Source organism: Eriocheir sinensis, chromosome 3, assembly GCF_024679095.1.
Source record: "Eriocheir sinensis breed Jianghai 21 chromosome 3, ASM2467909v1, whole genome shotgun sequence".
In the NCBI taxonomy this organism is placed as follows: Eukaryota; Metazoa; Arthropoda; class Malacostraca; order Decapoda; family Varunidae; genus Eriocheir; species Eriocheir sinensis.
In genome coordinates, this window is record NC_066511.1 from 24,106,859 (window position 1) to 24,124,120 (window position 17,262).

A 17,262-nucleotide genomic window follows, 5' to 3' on the forward strand; every position below is an offset into this window, starting at 1 on the left:
CGTCTGCAGAATCCTTTCACCTTCGTTGGCGGTGCGTTGAATTTTTCATCTGGCAACGACGGCAACGTTTCACGTGTGTGCACGAGTCGATCTGAAGGTGAGGGAGAAAGTCGAGGTGAACCACTTGTAAGTTCGGGAGGCTTAGAGTGTGTACGTGTGTGTTCATGTGCTTCTGTGTGTGCTGGTGTCTCGGTGAGTGAAGCTGCTCTGGTCGGGGGGGCAATGTTAAACTGAGTGAACTGCTATCAAACCTTAAACAACTACGAATGAGATTATAGACAATTTCAACGTGCTAAAGGTAAGTGTGTGTGTGTGTGTGTGTGTGTGTGTGTGTGTGTGTGTGTGTGTGTTTTACGTTTTGGCCTATGGCCCCGTTATGCTTTCTTGGTGCGGAATGTTGGTCGGCCACAGCCCGTTACGGCGCAGGCAGGCAAGGGCGTAACTAGTTACAAAAAGTTGGGAGGGACAATGGGGTGGGTAGCGAGCGCAGCAAGCCTGTTCAGCTGGGGGGTCTGGGGGTCTGGGGTGAGCCCCCCCAGAGAAAAAATTGAAATTTGAGCTCTTTTAGGAGCACTATGAGGCCTATTATGGGTGGTAAACTATATAATATGGGTGGTTAAACATTAAGCATCTGCATATAGCATAAGTATATATATATATATAGATATATATATATATATATATATATATATATATATATATATATATATATATATATATATATATGGGTTACAATTCAATTTTCCTTGCTCTCTCTTCGTAAGAGGGTAATATTTAACCATAATATTTATTAGTTTTTTGGGGGGGACAGAGTATACTGTGTCCCTCCTAACTCAAACTTTGGGGGAGGACACGTCCCCCGTGAGTTACGCCCCTATAGGCAGGCATTTTATAGTCTCTATCTTGCTTGGCTCATGCTGCCCCACGGAGCTCATCTTCGATCCTCATTTTCGAGAGAATCTAGAGTCCGGGTTGATGGGTGGTCATCAGGACAGCATGTGGGTAGTCGACCACTCGGCGGTGACTGAAAAATTATCAGCTTGTTTGTCGCGGCTGGCGGGACGTGAACCAGCGTCTTCTCGAACGCCGCTCCAGCACGCAGACCCCTAAATTAGAGTTGTGCGTTGTCGTGACCCAGAGTCGGCACAGTGTGAATGGGGATTAACGAATGGAAAGTTGAATAATAATAATTTTTCATTTCATATAGACTTAAGTAACATAATAAGTAAACGTAGTAGGATATCAGAATGCAAGAGTACACACAAAAAACTAGCAAAATGACCGGTATAAGGTAAAAGTTCAAGCTTTTAAAAATATTAAAAAACTAACTGCTATACAGTAGAACGCTGTAAGAAAAGACGTGTGAAAAGAATTAGAACAAAGCACCACAGTGCAAACAGTCAGCATTTCCTCTTCATTCTGACTGTCGTAAACGGAAAATGTACAAAGTGTGTCGCAGTGAGGCAACGGGTTTTCCTTCAACACTGAATCATCCACGGAGGGCGGCGACACTAGCGGGCGCCGACACCTCCACACACCAAACACCTGACAGACCACAGGTGCGCTGCACTGAGTGTCTACGCACAACCTAATCTATCCATCCAATGGCAAAATATCTTCATGGTAAATTATGTAAGCAGGATAAGTAGTTAGTTGTATTAAAAAAAATCAACTGGCTAAGTCGTGAGTACATGAGCACACTGACAACACACAAAAAGTCCCGTGTCCTCTGCTTGTCTGGCTCTAATAATTTTAACTACAGCCGTGTGCATGAGCGCTACGAAGAAAAACTCAAGCTACTCAGAGCACGAGCGCGCTTATGCACGAGTTTCCACACCTGTGTGACCAAAGAGACTGACATGCTCCGTGTGTGTGTGTGTGTGTGTGTGTGTGTGTGTGTGTGTGTGTGTGTGTGTGTGTGTATGCATGCGCGCGCGCGCGCATGCATACACACACCATGAAGGTTATAGCACCCAAGTTGTGCGTCAGTAAGAGAGAGAGAGAGAGAGAGAGAGAGAGAGAGAGAGAGAGAGAGAGAGAGAGAGAGAGAGAGAGAGAGAGAGAGAGAGAGAGAGAGAGAGAGAGAGAGAGAGAGAGAGAGAGAGAGAGAGAGAGAGAGAGAGAGAGAGAGAGAGAGAGAGAGAGAGAGAGAGAGAGAGAGAGAGAGAGAGAGAGAGAGAGAGAGAGAGAGAGAGAGAGATTTACAAACAAAACACACACACACACACACACACACACACACACACACACACACACACACACACACACACACACACACACGTCACGTCACCATCAACACCAACAAGACGGTGGTGATGCATTTCCACACCACCACCACTGCCATCCCACCGCCAGCCCTGAAGGTTGGGCCTCTCCAGCTGCAGGGCGTTCAATCCACCAAACTACTTGGAGTTACCTTGGACAATAAGCTAAGCTGGGGCAAGCACGTCACCACCATCATCAGGGTGGCTTCCTACAAACTTTTCATGTTGAGGCGCATGAAAGCACTGGGAGCCCCCAAAAGGACGCTCAAAGACCTGTACACCACCTTCATCTTCATCAGACTCCTCTACGCATCTCCTGCTTGCTGGGCTCCCTCCATCAACAAGACCCAGCAGCGCCAACTAGAGAGAACATAAGAACATAAGAACGTAGGAGTCTGCAAGAGGACGGTGTACCTCGGTAAATTTGACATCAACTTAATGCACCACCCTCGCCACCGCCACCTCCTGCCACTCGACCCGCCTCCCCCCACCCGTTCAGGTCATCACAACAAACCAACCTCCATCAGTGCGCTGCGTACCGACCGCTACAAACGGAGTGCAGTGCCGGCAATAGTGCCCAAAGTGTGTGTAATTCACCCCGGCCTGATCACAAGTTGGACTCGCAAACGCAAGCAAGTACCCTCCCGACAAGAGTAAGCTCATGCTCATTATAGTCGATCTGTGGGTATTGCCAGAACCTCAACCCCCCCCCCCATCAAGGGGGGACAGTAACCACTCCTTGTCAGCGGAAGGATTCCGGCTTAGTGCGTGTGCGTGTGTGTGTGTGTGTGTGTGTGTGTGTGTGTGTGTGTGTGTGTGTGTGTGTGTGTGTGTGTGTGTAGCATCCCCCTACCCTCCCAAATCATCCCCCCCTTCTCACTTTTTTTTATTATTATAGTCTTGAATTAGCTTTTAGATTCAGTATCTGGAAATTTTCAGCCTAACGGCTGCCAAGCCTTTTAAGCCTTATTATTATTATTATTATTATTATTATTATTATTATTATTATTACTCTCTCTCTCTCTCTCTCTCTCTCTCTCTCTCTCACACACACACACACACACACAGCCAGGCAGCCAGAGGAACAGGACGTAGCGTGGGCAATCAACATGTTGACCAAACCGGATGAGAACATTAAGGATTAAGGATCAAAGGACCTTCTGTATGATTTGACGGCTCTCTGGCTGCTGGGTAGATTGACAGGCAGACCGACGAGCAGACATAAATAAAGTTTCCCTCTGTAAATAGATGTGCATATCATTGTTTGTACAGAAATATCAAGGTTAGTTTGCACGGGAGAACTGTTCTTACCATCAACGTAAAACGAAATCTGAAGACAAAAAGCTAGAAAGACGAGTAAACAAACATGCCCTTTTTCGTATCATAAAATGCGTTTGTTTGTGTACTAAAAAATAAAGGCGAGATGAAGAGTGAGGTTGTGCATGTATTAAAGGTAATAATGTGAGGTACAAGTGCGAATGGGGTTCAAAACATTAGACCAAAAGACGAGCCGATGTAATTATTTCTTTTTAGCTGTGCTTTTGTGTGAGCGGAGAGAAAAGAGAGTGTGGGTGGGAATGGGACGGCAAACGTTAGATAAAGACACGAGTAGATGGATGTGTATACCTCTTTGTATATAAAAATGTGGTCATACCTATGTGTTTTCAAAGAAGCGAAGGTTAGTATGCGGAGGGAAAAAGGAGTTGTTCATGTATGAGAGTTAATGTGAGGCTCATTTGCGTTGTGTCAGAACGGTCGTATTATTCCCTCTTCTCTTCGCTCACCCTCCGTTGTGACATTTGACTCCACTTTCCGACAGGACTTCCCCGGAGGATGTTTTCCTGAAGCTACAATGTGGACCGGATGGGAATAGGAAAACAAGTGTGTAGCGGAACAGCAGTCTCTTGCCTTGAGTTATTGTCCTCTCGTCTCTTGATCGCCCACCAGTCCTGATACACGGAGAGGTAAGGAATGCGCGTGGTGTGTGACGGGTGGGAACTGTCAGGCATTGCTTTTGTTTTTTGTAGTTGTTTTTATTGTGTGTGTGTACATAATAATGTTTATCTATATGCTTTGGGAAGTTAGGACCATAAGGGGATGATAAATATGCAGTGATGTGTGTGTGTGTGTGTGTGTGTTGGTAACGTAATTATGTCACTCCATCAACACGGCGACGACAGGCCTCAGCATTAATCAGGTCATGAGAGCTGGCCTAAGGTAACACGGCCCAGCCCTTCCTCTGCCACGTCTCCGTTACATTCTTCCTTTTATCCTCTTTCTTCAATAATTTAATCCCTCATAACTCTCTATTACATTCCCCTTCACACACTTCCTTCACAGTATATCCATTCTTTCATGTCTCCTTTCCTCCTTACTCCTAAGTTCGTCCTTCATTGACCCTCCAAAAAGTTGTTGGTCAAGAACCGACATCCGAGACTCGCACTTCTTGAATCTTTCCATCACAGCATTTTCACATTTTTCTTATCCGTCCCTCCTTTCCCTTCACTTCCATTTAATATTTACTAAAGTAGAAGGGGTCTGTGTGCTCTGAATATCAATGTAAATATTTTCTCCGTATATTGTGCATCACACCCACCCTGATTTCTCCATCCATATCCTCACATCACCCACCTCTATTTAACTCCCGTCTCCCTCCCACTTTCCCTTCCTCTTTCCTCAGTCCTCCTCCCATATATATATACACCGTCCGATCCCTAAAATGCTATCACTATTCCCGTACCCCACCAGGCATACTTTCAGCATTACTCGAACCCCAGATTTTCACGAGGAACTGAGGAGCGGATACGTTTAAGAATAAGGACTTTTGTTTCCTGCTGTGACATTTCCGGCTCAGGTCTAAATTGTTAGTATCCTCGTTCTGGTCTCCTACGTCGGTCTCTGCCTCACCCTCTTTCCTCCCTAACCACTCAACAGTATTTCTTTCTAATCCTCCCACGTCTATTCCTTTCCCTATCGTTCGTGTTTCGTCTTTTGCACCCTCATCATCAACCCTCCATCCTGCTATGCCTCACCGTCTCCCTTTTATCAGTCAACGCTGTTAGATCGTTCCAAACTCTTTTCCGTCTTTTCTTCAGTCACCCGTGCTACACAGCCTCCCTGAACCCTCCACCTTTTCTCCACCCCCCTCTTCCCAGAACCAGTCCTCGCAATAAAAAAAGCAAGCACGAGGAAGGAATTTCCAGCAGCATGGCGGACAACACAGATTTCAACGGTGTCCACAACCCAGCCTTCTCCCACACCGAAGGTCATAACCGTAAGGATTTTTATGTTTTGCTTTATTTTTTTTTCTCTCTCCCACTCTCTCGATTAATATAATTTCACTTAGGTTTGTGGACAGCTGATAGGGTGTGTGGTCTGAATATCTATGTAAACCCATGTAAATCTCTCTCTCTCTCTCTCTCTCTCTCTCTCTCTCTCTCTCTCTCCAGCACACATGCGTATTAGTTTTCGTTACACTTAAGATAATAAAATTGCTTTTATGGCTTAATTATTTAACAAGGCTACGTACGGAAAGGGAACAATAAAGGATCGGCGAGGGTGCCGTGCGTACTGTATATGCTCTCCAATAAATATCAGCATTTGTTGTTAGCTTTACGAGAGACCAGTGCTGAATCTTTACTTCTTGGACAGGAAGAGAATGGGACGTGTTCAAGCATTAGCAAAGAGATTGGTTGTCCTACAAGGTCACCAGAGGTCAAAAGATCGCGAAAGTCATGCCTCATCCAGGAATTGTGATTTACTTTTAAGAAAACAGTTGAGTAATACATTGTCCTGTTTTTAATTTTACATCCCGTTGATGCCACCCCAGCCAGATAAAATGAAGTAATTACACAAACAAACAAAAAAAAAGGGGGGGGGGACGTATTACTCATGTGCCTGGCAGCAAGGCATTGCACAAACCTGTACTGAACCTTTAAGTTCCCTCCACTGGCTGCCTACCCGCTAAACTCCTTTGGTTTTATCTCTACATAGTCTCAGATTATGGCCCCCAGGGGACCATGGCCCCTAGTTTGGGAACCATTGATTTAAATATTGGAAATTATTGAAATACTGACATTAAGTGGTAGAAAGAAGACTTCATGCTAAATACTGACATGAAGTGGAAGAAATGACTTTATCATTTATCTACACATCTACATTTATCTACCAGAGCAGATGAAAGTGCTTTGGTATTCAACTCACTCCTGACACAGCAAGGAGGAGGAGAAGGAGGCCCCATTGGGCAGAGCACATGGAGTTTGGGTCTTTTCCACGTGAAAACTCCATGTGCTGTGCCCATTGGGGGAGGTAGAGGAGGAGGAAGAGGGGGAGGAGGAGGAGGAAACAATTTTAAGAGGGAAGACAGAGAGGACCACAAGTGGGTGAAAGTATTAGAATATGTTGGACTTTCAAATTTCCTTGTGGCTAGCCTTCTTACCAAGTACAACAATTTGAACTTGTACCCTCAAAGCCATCTGTAAAGTTCAGGTCATGTTGTTTTCTATTCTTCAAAGTAAGGCACAGCACAGGAGATCATCATCATCCCATCGACACCTGCTCCTAGGAGCTCCCACCAGGGCATAGCCACGGCAGAAGAGCTTCCATCTTTCTCTATTCATACACTCCCTCCTTGCCTGCTCAAAGTTTCTCAAGGATCTTTCACCCCTCTCCCCAACGTACTCCTGCACCCTATCCCTCCATTTCACTGGAGGTCATCCTCTAACATTCTCTCCCTCTATCTCACTCACATACACCCTCCTGGTCATCTTACTCTCCTCCATTCGCTCCATGTGTCCAAACCACTTTAAAGTCTGTCGCTTCACTTCGTCTACCACTCCACACTACTTCCCTTCACCCCTGTGACACATTCCAAAACACTCATACACACTTTCATTACTCATTCCATCCATTCTACTCACACCACATGCACTCCTCCAATAACTCATTTCCACTGCCTGCACTCTAGGCCTCTGACTTTCATTCCAGGCCCATGTTTTGCTTGCATATGTGAGGGTTGGTACTATTATTGTATTTCTCAAATTGATCTTTACCTCCATGCTCACACTTCTGCCATGATATGTCCCAAAGACCCTACCACCCTTCTTCCTTGCAATGCCCTTTCTCTTGTCTCTCCCTCCGTACCACCATGCTTACACATAACTGATTCAAGGTACTTAAACCCACTAACCTCCTCCATTTCTTCACCATTCAAAATTATTTTACATTCTTTTTCACATTCAATTCCCACTCTATATGGGCATACAAAATCCACGACCTCACCTACTCCACTCACAAACCATCACTTTACTTTTATTGACATTTACTTTCAGCTTTCTTCTTTTACATATGTCATGCCCTGGGAGTTAATTTTCTCTTTTTCTATTTTCCTACACGTCCTCTGCGTGTATCGAAACACACAAGAAATTAATCAAGACAAGGTGAGGGTATTCGCTGGCTGCCTGGGATTGAACCCACAACCAACGTGACAGGAAAGCCACTCCTTACCAAGTCGGCCAAAGAGGTACCCTACTGGCTAAGTGGGTTATAGGAGGCTTGTTCATCAGGCATAGTCGCTGCACTACACATACACTATCAAAAACACTAACCAAATTTTGTAAGTCACTTTCATTTTCAGCAATGAGCACTGTGTCATCAGCAAAGAAGATTGAATTCAGCACCCACTTCCTTCCCTCAGCGTACATTTTTACTCCAACTTCCCCAACTTTGCCCTTCATTGCTCTCATAACACCATCCATATGAATATTGAACAACCGTAGTATGTATCTGACGCTGTACGGGTTAAGACAAACTCAAATTGGGGTAAGCGGTGGCTGAGTGGTTAGCGTGCGGGCACCGCATTCATCACGCCATGGACAACGTCGATTCGAATTCCCACGCTACCACCTGGGATTTTTCAGTCACCATCGAGTGGCCTAAGACTATCCACATGCTGTCCTGAAGACCACCCATCATCCTGGACTTTAGAAGAAACCGTCCAAGTGAATAAAAAATGAGTTCTGGGGGGCAGCATCGGCCAAGCATAGCTGCCACCACTATAAAAAAATTGCCTGCACCATGACGGGCTTGGGCCGAACACCAGGCCCCTGAAGAAAGCCTACCGGCGCTATAGGCTGAGATGTAAAAAAAAAAAAATAATAAATAAATAAAAATAATAATAATAATAATAATAATAATAAGAGTGTCCATACCATCCCACCTTCCTGACTGAACCAACATCACAGGAGAGGATGGCTCAGACAATTTAGAAGCTTGTGTTTCATCATCTACTACTAATAACTGAAAAAATTTGAAACATGTGTTTCATCACCTGACAAAAACTGAAAATATCTACATACAGGTGTAATACTAACAAATTAAGAGCAAAATGATGAAGGAACCTTTCGAGACCAACAAAATTTCACTGCTGATACAACTTTTTTTTCTTAAAAATGCTTAAAAAGTGGCCAAATTATCAGCACTCTTCCTTACCCATGAAAACATAAATAAAGCAAAACATAACCAATTCATGTACTCACCCTCAACAGGAGAAACAGAGACTTCAGCGCCCTTTGAAAAGGTGGAACTCGGCAATGCAGTGGTGCTGAAGAATGGTGAGGCGAGGGAGAAGGAGTCTAGCAATGGCAGACCACCACCACCGGCTGCAGATGACCCGGGACAGCGACGCACCATCATGAAAAATGTATTTGTTATATCCCTCGCCTTCACTTTCCTCTTCACCGCCTTCAACTCCATGGCCAACCTACAGTCGTCCATCAACAAGTAAGAAATGGATTAGTCTGAAATTGGGTGGAGGGATGTTGTCTAGCTTCATGTGTGTGTGTGTGTGTGTGTGTGTGTGTGTGTGTGTGTGTGTGTGTGTGTGTGTGTGTGTGTGTGTGTGTGTGTGTGTGTGTGTGTGTGTGTGTGTGTGTGTGTGTGTGTGTGTGTGTGTGTGTGTGTGTATATATTATGATTAATTCATTATTATTCAAGATAAATAAAATGCATATATATTGTATTACAATAATTTCCAGTTACATTTCAACAAATCATTTTGCTGAATTAAAATTTATTTGCATAGCACAATGATTTCATGCAATATTCCCTTGACTAATTACTTTTCTCTATTTTTTTCATATCAGAACAGATGGCACAGTGTCACTTACCATTATCTACGTGGCGCTGGTTGTGTCTTGCTGCTTTGTTCCTTCACTTCTCATCAAGTTACTAAAAACTAAGTACACAATGGTGCTGTGCATGCTTGCGTACTCTACATACATCGCTGCACAATTCTATCCGACGCTAGGGACACTGGTTCCCACTGCCATCATCCTGGGACTAGCGGCAGCACCTCTGTGGTCAGCAAAATGTACCTACTTAACGAAGGTATGCCGGAGATGAAGCACTGTGACAGGCTCATATACTTATCAATGGTGCCTCATATTTTTGGTGTTACATGTAAAAAGTGTTTAAGTCAAGCATTTCCTTACCCTGCAGGTGGGGTCCAGGTACGCAGAACTGGCAGACCAAAACCAAGAAGTAGTTGTCACTCGATACTTTGGCATCTTCTTTCTCTTCTTCCAGTCGACGCAAGTGTGGGGCAATCTCATCTCCTCCACTGGTAATGCCTCTCACTCAGGATTTTCACTCAAAAATGAATTCTGTGGGTAGCATGAGAAAAGTAATCCATTATTTTTCAGCTGAAATTGTTTAGATAATCCAATCTGTTAGCAGCCCCATAGTAAAAAATGCAGCTTTCTTTTTCCCTATCAGAGTCTCATAATCCTATTTGTTTGGCTCAGTTGGATCAGTTTGGCTGTTAATGATCATACAGACCCAAACATCTTCACACAGTCTTTCATCTGCAGTGTTGTCAGCGGGTGTTCCTGAACAGAACAAGACAGAAGAGGAGCTTGGAAAGTGCGGTTACTCTTTCTGTCTTGCGGACTCGCCAAGCACAGATGCAAACAGCACCATCTCCACTAACAGTACTAATGTCATCCCAGACTGGCAGAGGTACACCATGGCAAGCATCTACCTGATCTTCGCGCTCCTGTCCTCGCTCATCATCGTACTATTTGTCGACCCTCTCACTAGGTAACCTCTTTCTGCACCCAATTTAGTTTTACTTATGGTAGCAGCTGCTGAGCATACTCTCATAATAACAAAGAAAATTATATTATGTAATTGCTGTCGAGGTGGTATGGTCACGTGATCAGGATGCATGGAGGAGTCAGGTGGAGGGGAGAAGAATGAGGAGAAGACAGAGGATCAGGTGGAGAGATGGAATTGAGAGAGACATGAGGCAGTCGGGAAGAGGATGCTGAAGACAGAAGCTACTGGCGATGAGATAGAAGAGCAGTCGACCGCATTAGGGATTAAGGCCAGGAAGAAGAAGAAGAAGAATTGCTGAAGAAATGAATGACCACTGCACTGACGATAGGCACTACCTTAAATATAAAAGATAATGGAGCTTTGCACACCTCATATATGGCTGCATCATATAAAATTATGTGTAGTTGGAGTAAGGATAATTATAACCACTGATGACAACAAAAACATAAATCCTTTAATAAGAAATATATATCAATACAGATGCAACAAAAAACATTCACACTGTATAAATAGAAATTTAGTAAATAAATGCTAGTCCCAATTTACTTCTACGTAACCATATAACATTGTTCCTCAGGTTCTTTGGGACCAAAGACGAGGCTTTTGCTCTTGAAAGCAAATCAAACTTACAGCTTCTCATCGCCACCTTCAACCACATGCGTCACCCGTACCAGCTGCTCATCATCCCCCTCACCATATGGTCGGGTGTGGAGCAGGGCTTCTTCCAGTCTGACTACACTGCCGTAAGCACACATTGATACCTTTACCTGCTTAGCTGCTATATTTGTGTAAGGCATGAACAGAGCAGACATATTTGTATATGTGGTGGGCGAGGCAGTGTACTTCCTATATGTAGCCGAGTATGTTATCTCTTAAAGGTGCACCACCCATGCAGTACTCGAACAAAATACGACAAATCAGACTTAACATCGACTTTTTTTCAGGCATATGTATCTTGCGGGCTAGGCGTGCACATGGTGGGCTACGTGATGATCTGCTACGGGGTGTGTGACGCCATCTGCTCCATCACCTTTAGCCCTCTGGTGAAGGTGGTGGGTCGCGTGCCTATCTTTATAATGGGAGCACTCATCAACATCGGCATCATCATAGCCCTCATCTACTGGCGGCCTCACCCTGACGACATGGTCATCTTCTTTGTGCTCGCTGGCCTGTGGGGAGTGGCTGACGCAGTCTGGCAGACACAGATCAATGGTGAGCTGTACCTTCACACTTTGTCCACGGAGTAAATTACAAAGGGGTAGTCTTCATATCTGTAGCTTTAGTATTAGGCCAAGTGGTCTAAGGCCACTCAGGGCTGACTGAAAATTGTCAGCTTGTAACGGCATGCAGGACTTGAACTGGGGTCTTCCAGGACACCACACCTGCACATTGACCACTCAGCCACTGCCTTCCCTTAGCCCTACTGTGAACAGATCAATTCAACTCATGTTTTTACACTCTATAATCATGAAACCTTAGCACAAAACTGCCACAAACCTTGCAGAAACAATCACATGCATGTGGAGTAGTTTTGACAATGATTCTCTCAGGTTAACCAAAACACTGCAATCTTCCTCAGCGTTCTACGGTGTAATCTTCCCTGGGATGTCCGAGGCTGCCTTTAGTAACTACCGCCTGTGGGAGTCTCTGGGCTTCATCATTGCCTTCGTCTGCAGCACTTTTCTCTGCATCAGCTCAAAGATCGTCATACTTCTGGTGCTCGTTGTTTTGGGCATCACTGGCTACCTCGGAATCGAGGTCATTGAGAGGATGGGAGGCCTAAAGAAAGATAGCAATGGAAAGGTACTGCCCATCGATAAGCTCCTTATGGTCATGGAGGTTCCATTCAAATAGTTCTTCATTCCCTGCATAATCAATAAAGCTAAGAATTACAAAATATGTGACAATGTCCGAATACGTCTTTCAATTTGAAATAATTACCAAGCAATGTGAGCTAACACTTATTTAGTAAATAAGTTTCTTCCCTCAATATATTTCATGTCAACGAGGATTTGTGGCTGATCAGATTATGCGAGTTGCACAGCCATGACTGTTAAACTGTACCAAAGCTAAGAGCTGCACTCTGCCACCTTTAATGAAGCTTTGCCCCACAGCATCTCATGGCACCCATAGACAGCCTTCTTGCTTGTTGGGAGGAGAGTAGAAAGCATAAAAGGAAGCCCACAAAGTACTACTTGTAAGATCAATAAATTCCTTTGGATGAAATACATGTCTATGTTACATTACACTTCAGAGGTGGAGCGAAACAATTTTAATGACGAGTACTGTAGAGTTGTGCGTGGCATAGAACATTTTTTTCTCCTTAAGCTCATACATCTAAGTAGGGGCATACACTGCAATAAGAGATATGAAGCCCAAGGTGTGCTTCAATCTCATCAGCATCTTATGCTCATCAACTTTAAAAACTGTGCTTCTGTGCTGACATCCTACCTGGCCAATCTCTTTCGTCTCTGCCTTTCAACATTTACCTTTCCTTCCTGCTGGAAGTAAAGCTACAAGCAGCCTGTGCCTAAGAGGGGTGATTGCTCTAATCCTTAAACTACTGTCCAATAGCTTTTCTTTCTTGTCTTTCTAAAGTCATTCACCGCGTACGGGACAACGCGGGTTCGAATCTACATTCAATCCCTTACCTATCCCCTCTTTCTCTCTTCAGTACTCCTCCACTCTATTAATCCATTTCACTGGTGGTCTCTCCCTGACAACCCCTCCCTTATTCCTGCCCTCATACATTTTCTTCACTAAATAATTCTTTTTCAGTCTTGTCATATGTCCAAACTATCTCAGAGCACATGATTCACCCATTCAGCCACTTCACAATCCAAATCCTTCGCTGTTATGCCCATATCAAGTCTCCCACACATGCTTTCATTGCTTTGTCCATCCCATCCTGACACTTGACTCAACCCCCTATAATAACTAAAAGACTATTGCTATTACTAATACTTATTACTATAGGCCCTATATCTGGTAAGAGAATTTCCACCAAAAAAAATTGCAGATTCTGAATACCTTTGAAGGCAGAAGAGCTTTGGGCTGAGATGATCAAGATGTACATAGACAGATTGCCAATAGGAGAGACAGGAGGGGTGCTGCAGCTTCTATTTTGATGATGGAGTTCCCAGGGACAGACATCAGGTTGGGCTGGCAGACTGGCACACCACCCTCTGGAAAATTTGATTTGCTACACTTCCACATGCCAGGTGAATATGATAAAGAGGAGAATGTAGAGGAGAGGCAGACAGACGGACTGATGAACAAGTGTAAACACAAACAGACTGAGAAACAAACAGCTAAGAGACAGAAAGACAGACACATAATCAAATGCAGAAAGTATAGAGACTGATACTGAGAAATACAGACAGAAATACAAAGAAAAACAGACAGACAAGAGTGAGTCAATGAGATACATAAAAAGAGGAAACAGAGAGAGAAAAATACAGAAAAAGGGGAGATAAACAGAAATACATACATAAAAACATATCATCATAACCTACTACAACATCTGACTTTTAATATATCAGTATGACTGAGAGCTTTAGTGTACCTCAAATAAAGGGTGGAAGGCTGCCAGGTAGGGAAGACAGACCTAGGCGTGTATGGACAAAAGCGTGCTGACAGGAAGAGTGCCACAGCTTCTACCTTACTAATGGAAGATCTAAGAGCCAAACATGTGGATGAGCTGCCTGACCAACACACACAACACTGCAAAATTATCATTGGACTGCTAGAAATGTAGACAGTTAACTGGATAAACAGACAGACAAACAAATAGATTTAAAGCACGACACATAGTCACATTCAGCCAGCAAGGAAGATAACTCAAGAGACAGAGACATAGACAGATAAACACACAGTCAGACAAAACAAGGACACAGACACATACAGACATACAAGCAAAGACACACAGACCCATACAGAGACAGACAGACAGACAAGCAAAGACACACCGAACAGACACAAAGAAAGATAGATAAGACAGAGACAACAATTTGTGCCAGACTTGGTCTAAAGCTTTCGAGTTGTCAATGTGTTGATGTAGAAAGTATACATAATTGCATTCTTTTATCCCCTGTAAGTGAAAACATACCATAGTCTAGTCTAGGTTAAAGGAGGGATTGATGTGGCTGACATGGATGCTATATCATAACCATTATTCTTGAGGAGTTGCTGGAAGGGACTGCCATAGCTATGAAGAGTACAAGTTTCATGGATTTACCCTTTATTGCAGTTCACCTCCCTTCCTTCCTTGTTAAATGTCTCGCTTGAATTCAACTTTCAACACATTGTATACAAACACCCATATTCTCAGATGCTTTGGGTTATCAATACTAACATTTTTCAAGGCCCCAGTGAAGGGAAGTCATGTTATCATGAAGTGTTCTTTACATTCATGATACATACCTTGTAACACTATCACTAAGGTCATGAGACCACCCATGAAAAAAATGTAACTTATATGGGAACCTCATCAAACTGGTGGACTTTGCCACTGGAATGTTTCTGAATACAAGCAATAAGTCTTGTGACTAATAGAGAATATTTTTCTTTGATATGAGCCTAAAATCCTGCATGAATACCTGTCAATACTCGTGCCCACCAATGTAGTTATAGCCACAAGTTGGTCCCTTTCCAGTAATGATTGTTTGGGACTAAAGGCTATCACTATTTAGTATGACTGTTTTATTGTTTTCTGTTGTGCTCCATCCATCACTAGCCCAGAGATTTACCACCACCAGGAGCTTCTCCTATACCACCAGGTGCACAGGTAACTATACAACTAGACAGCTTTCAGTACCTCCTCAACAGATACACATCAAACCCTCCACCTTTTAGACTGACCAAAGTGGCAACACAAAATCCCCTCCACATACCTTCCTCAAAGACCACCATGGCAATGCATGCACTGCAGCTGCCCACCACCATTAAGAAGCTACGGTAAGTGTCCAGCAGAAGTGCCAGTACTCCAGGACAGGTCCCAGGAGGTACATGGCCAGCATAGGAACCACCGCCACGAAGAAGTTGAGTTGGGCATCCCCTCCCAACACTGGGACATGGTAGGACAGGTCACTGTAGACAGAATTGATGGTGAGCCTGAGGCAGAGTGAGGCAGTGGTGACTGGCATTATATTGCTATTTTAGTGCAATACGTTAAGGCTGAACTCACCCACCAACTCACCTCATAATTATGAAGAATGATTACCCTGCTAAGCGCCCACCAGCTCCTAGCCCATACCTCAGGGCCCCAAAGATCAAGGATATATAACCAGCGGGTCACTTAGCTCAGATGTAGAGGGGGATTTTAGATTTAGTGGTCTGAACCCGGTCGGCTGAGGTGAGGCCGGCCTTTGGTAGTAGCTAGTTGTAGTTAATGTGAGCTGCTGCCGAGTGAAGAAAGGAGATGTGGACTCGCCGGTTGCTGAGCTGAGACTGCTTTCGGCACAAAGGCTAACAGCTGACTGCTCGCGGGTGAGTTAGGAAGTTAACTCATTCCTTTCAGAGCTTTGTTGAACCATTGGTTCGAGCCCGCGGCAGTTATCAATAATGCTTCCTCGCTATTGGATTACCAAGACTCCCTAAACAACCCTTAATTCCTAACAATAAAGAATAGGGGAAGGCAGTCTACCATATAAAATTGTCACATCTAAAAAGAAAGTCATTATGAATACATCTTCTCAGACATATGATGTATGGAGTATGCATCACATGTGTGGGGGAGCTCCACTCACATAGCTATCTTGGACAGAAAAGAGTCAAAGGGTCTTCGTCTCATCAACTCCCCTTCTCTTACTGACAGTCTTCTACCTCTTAAATTCCGCCGCCATGTTGCCTCTCTTTCTATCTTCTATCGATATTTCCATGCTGACTGCTCTTCGGAACTTGCTAACTGCATGCCTCCCCACCTCTCGTGGCCCCACTGCACTCGACTTTCTACTCTAGCTCATCCCTATACTGTCCAAATCCCTTATGCAAGAGCTAACCAGCATCTTCACTCTATCGTCCCTTACAGTGGTAAACTCTGGAACAGCCTTCCTTCGTCTGCATTTCCTCCTGCCTATGACTTGACCTCTTTCAAGAAGAGAGCATCAAGACACCTCTCCACCCGAAATTGACCTCTCTTTTGGCCACTCTTTACTTTTGTCTCTTGTTGGAGTGGTGAGTAGAGAGCTATTTTTTTTTTTTTTTACACTTTTTGTTGCCCTTGAGCCATCTCCTTTGTTGTAAAAAAATAAAAATAAATAGATAGTGTATGGAAAATTAGAGGCAACACGACAGGATGGAAGAACACAACTTACATTATGTGGGTTATGATGAGTGTCTTGCCGCAAAGAGGTTGAGGGTGTTCAAAAGGTCCAGGACTCCAAAGGTCTTCTGGGTGTTGGTCTTTTTCTTCTTCTTCTTCTTCTTCCCGGACATGTAGTGTTCAACCTCGAACTTCCTCTGCAGGTAAAGACATTACAAATAAACTATTTCTTGACACCTTTTGTAACCTATCCATGTCTCACCAGTCCTGCCCGTTTTCCTCCTCCTTCATTCTAGTATGTCTAAATACATCTCTTTTTTTCATCCCTGCTGTGCCATTTTTACCTGTACCATTTTTGCTTGTACCATTTTTACCTGTGCCATTTTTGCTTGTACCATTTTTACCTGTACCATTTTTGCTTGTACCATTTTTACCTGTACCATTTTTGCTTGTACCATTTTTACCTGTGCCATTTTTGCTTGTACCATTTTTACCTGTGCCATTTTTGCTTGTACCATTTTTACCTGTACCATTTTTACCTGTGCCATTTTTACCTGTGCCATTTTTACCTGTGCCACTTTTACCTGTACCATTTTTACCTGTGCCATTTTTACCTGTACC

At 43.8% G+C, this 17,262-nt stretch overlaps 1 protein-coding gene across 4 annotated transcripts; it reads left to right on the plus strand.

Moving 5' to 3' along the window:
- The first annotated feature begins 117 nt into the window (after window positions 1–117).
- LOC127006983 (protein unc-93 homolog A-like) lies at window positions 118–16,633 on the plus strand. Of its 4 annotated transcripts, none has more exons than XM_050877460.1 (10): window positions 118–298; window positions 4,084–4,228; window positions 5,420–5,529; window positions 8,810–9,044; window positions 9,407–9,650; window positions 9,762–9,885; window positions 10,133–10,361; window positions 10,957–11,122; window positions 11,324–11,591; window positions 11,959–16,633. In XM_050877460.1, the coding sequence occupies exons 3-10, from the start codon at window positions 5,472–5,474 to the stop codon at window positions 12,231–12,233; spliced, it is 1,599 nt and encodes a 532-aa protein (XP_050733417.1). In that variant the 5' UTR covers window positions 118–298; window positions 4,084–4,228; window positions 5,420–5,471; the 3' UTR covers window positions 12,234–16,633. The 4 variants fall into 4 exon arrangements, with proteins under 4 accessions (XP_050733417.1, XP_050733387.1, XP_050733407.1 ...); XM_050877430.1 differs by having other exon boundaries at window positions 119–298; window positions 5,420–5,538; XM_050877450.1 differs by having other exon boundaries at window positions 173–192; window positions 5,420–5,538.
- Window positions 16,634–17,262: the final 629 nt, after the last annotated feature.

Coding starts and splice junctions, on each gene's coding strand:
- LOC127006983 (XM_050877430.1), top strand. CDS start 5,472: ATGGCGGACAACACAGATTTCAACGGTGTCCACAACCCAGCCTTCTCC. Junction 5,539..8,809: donor CCACACCGAAGGTCATAACC/GTAAGGATTTTT, acceptor CACCCTCAACAG/GAGAAACAGAGACTTCAGCG. Junction 11,123..11,323: donor TCCAGTCTGACTACACTGCC/GTAAGCACACAT, acceptor ACTTTTTTTCAG/GCATATGTATCTTGCGGGCT.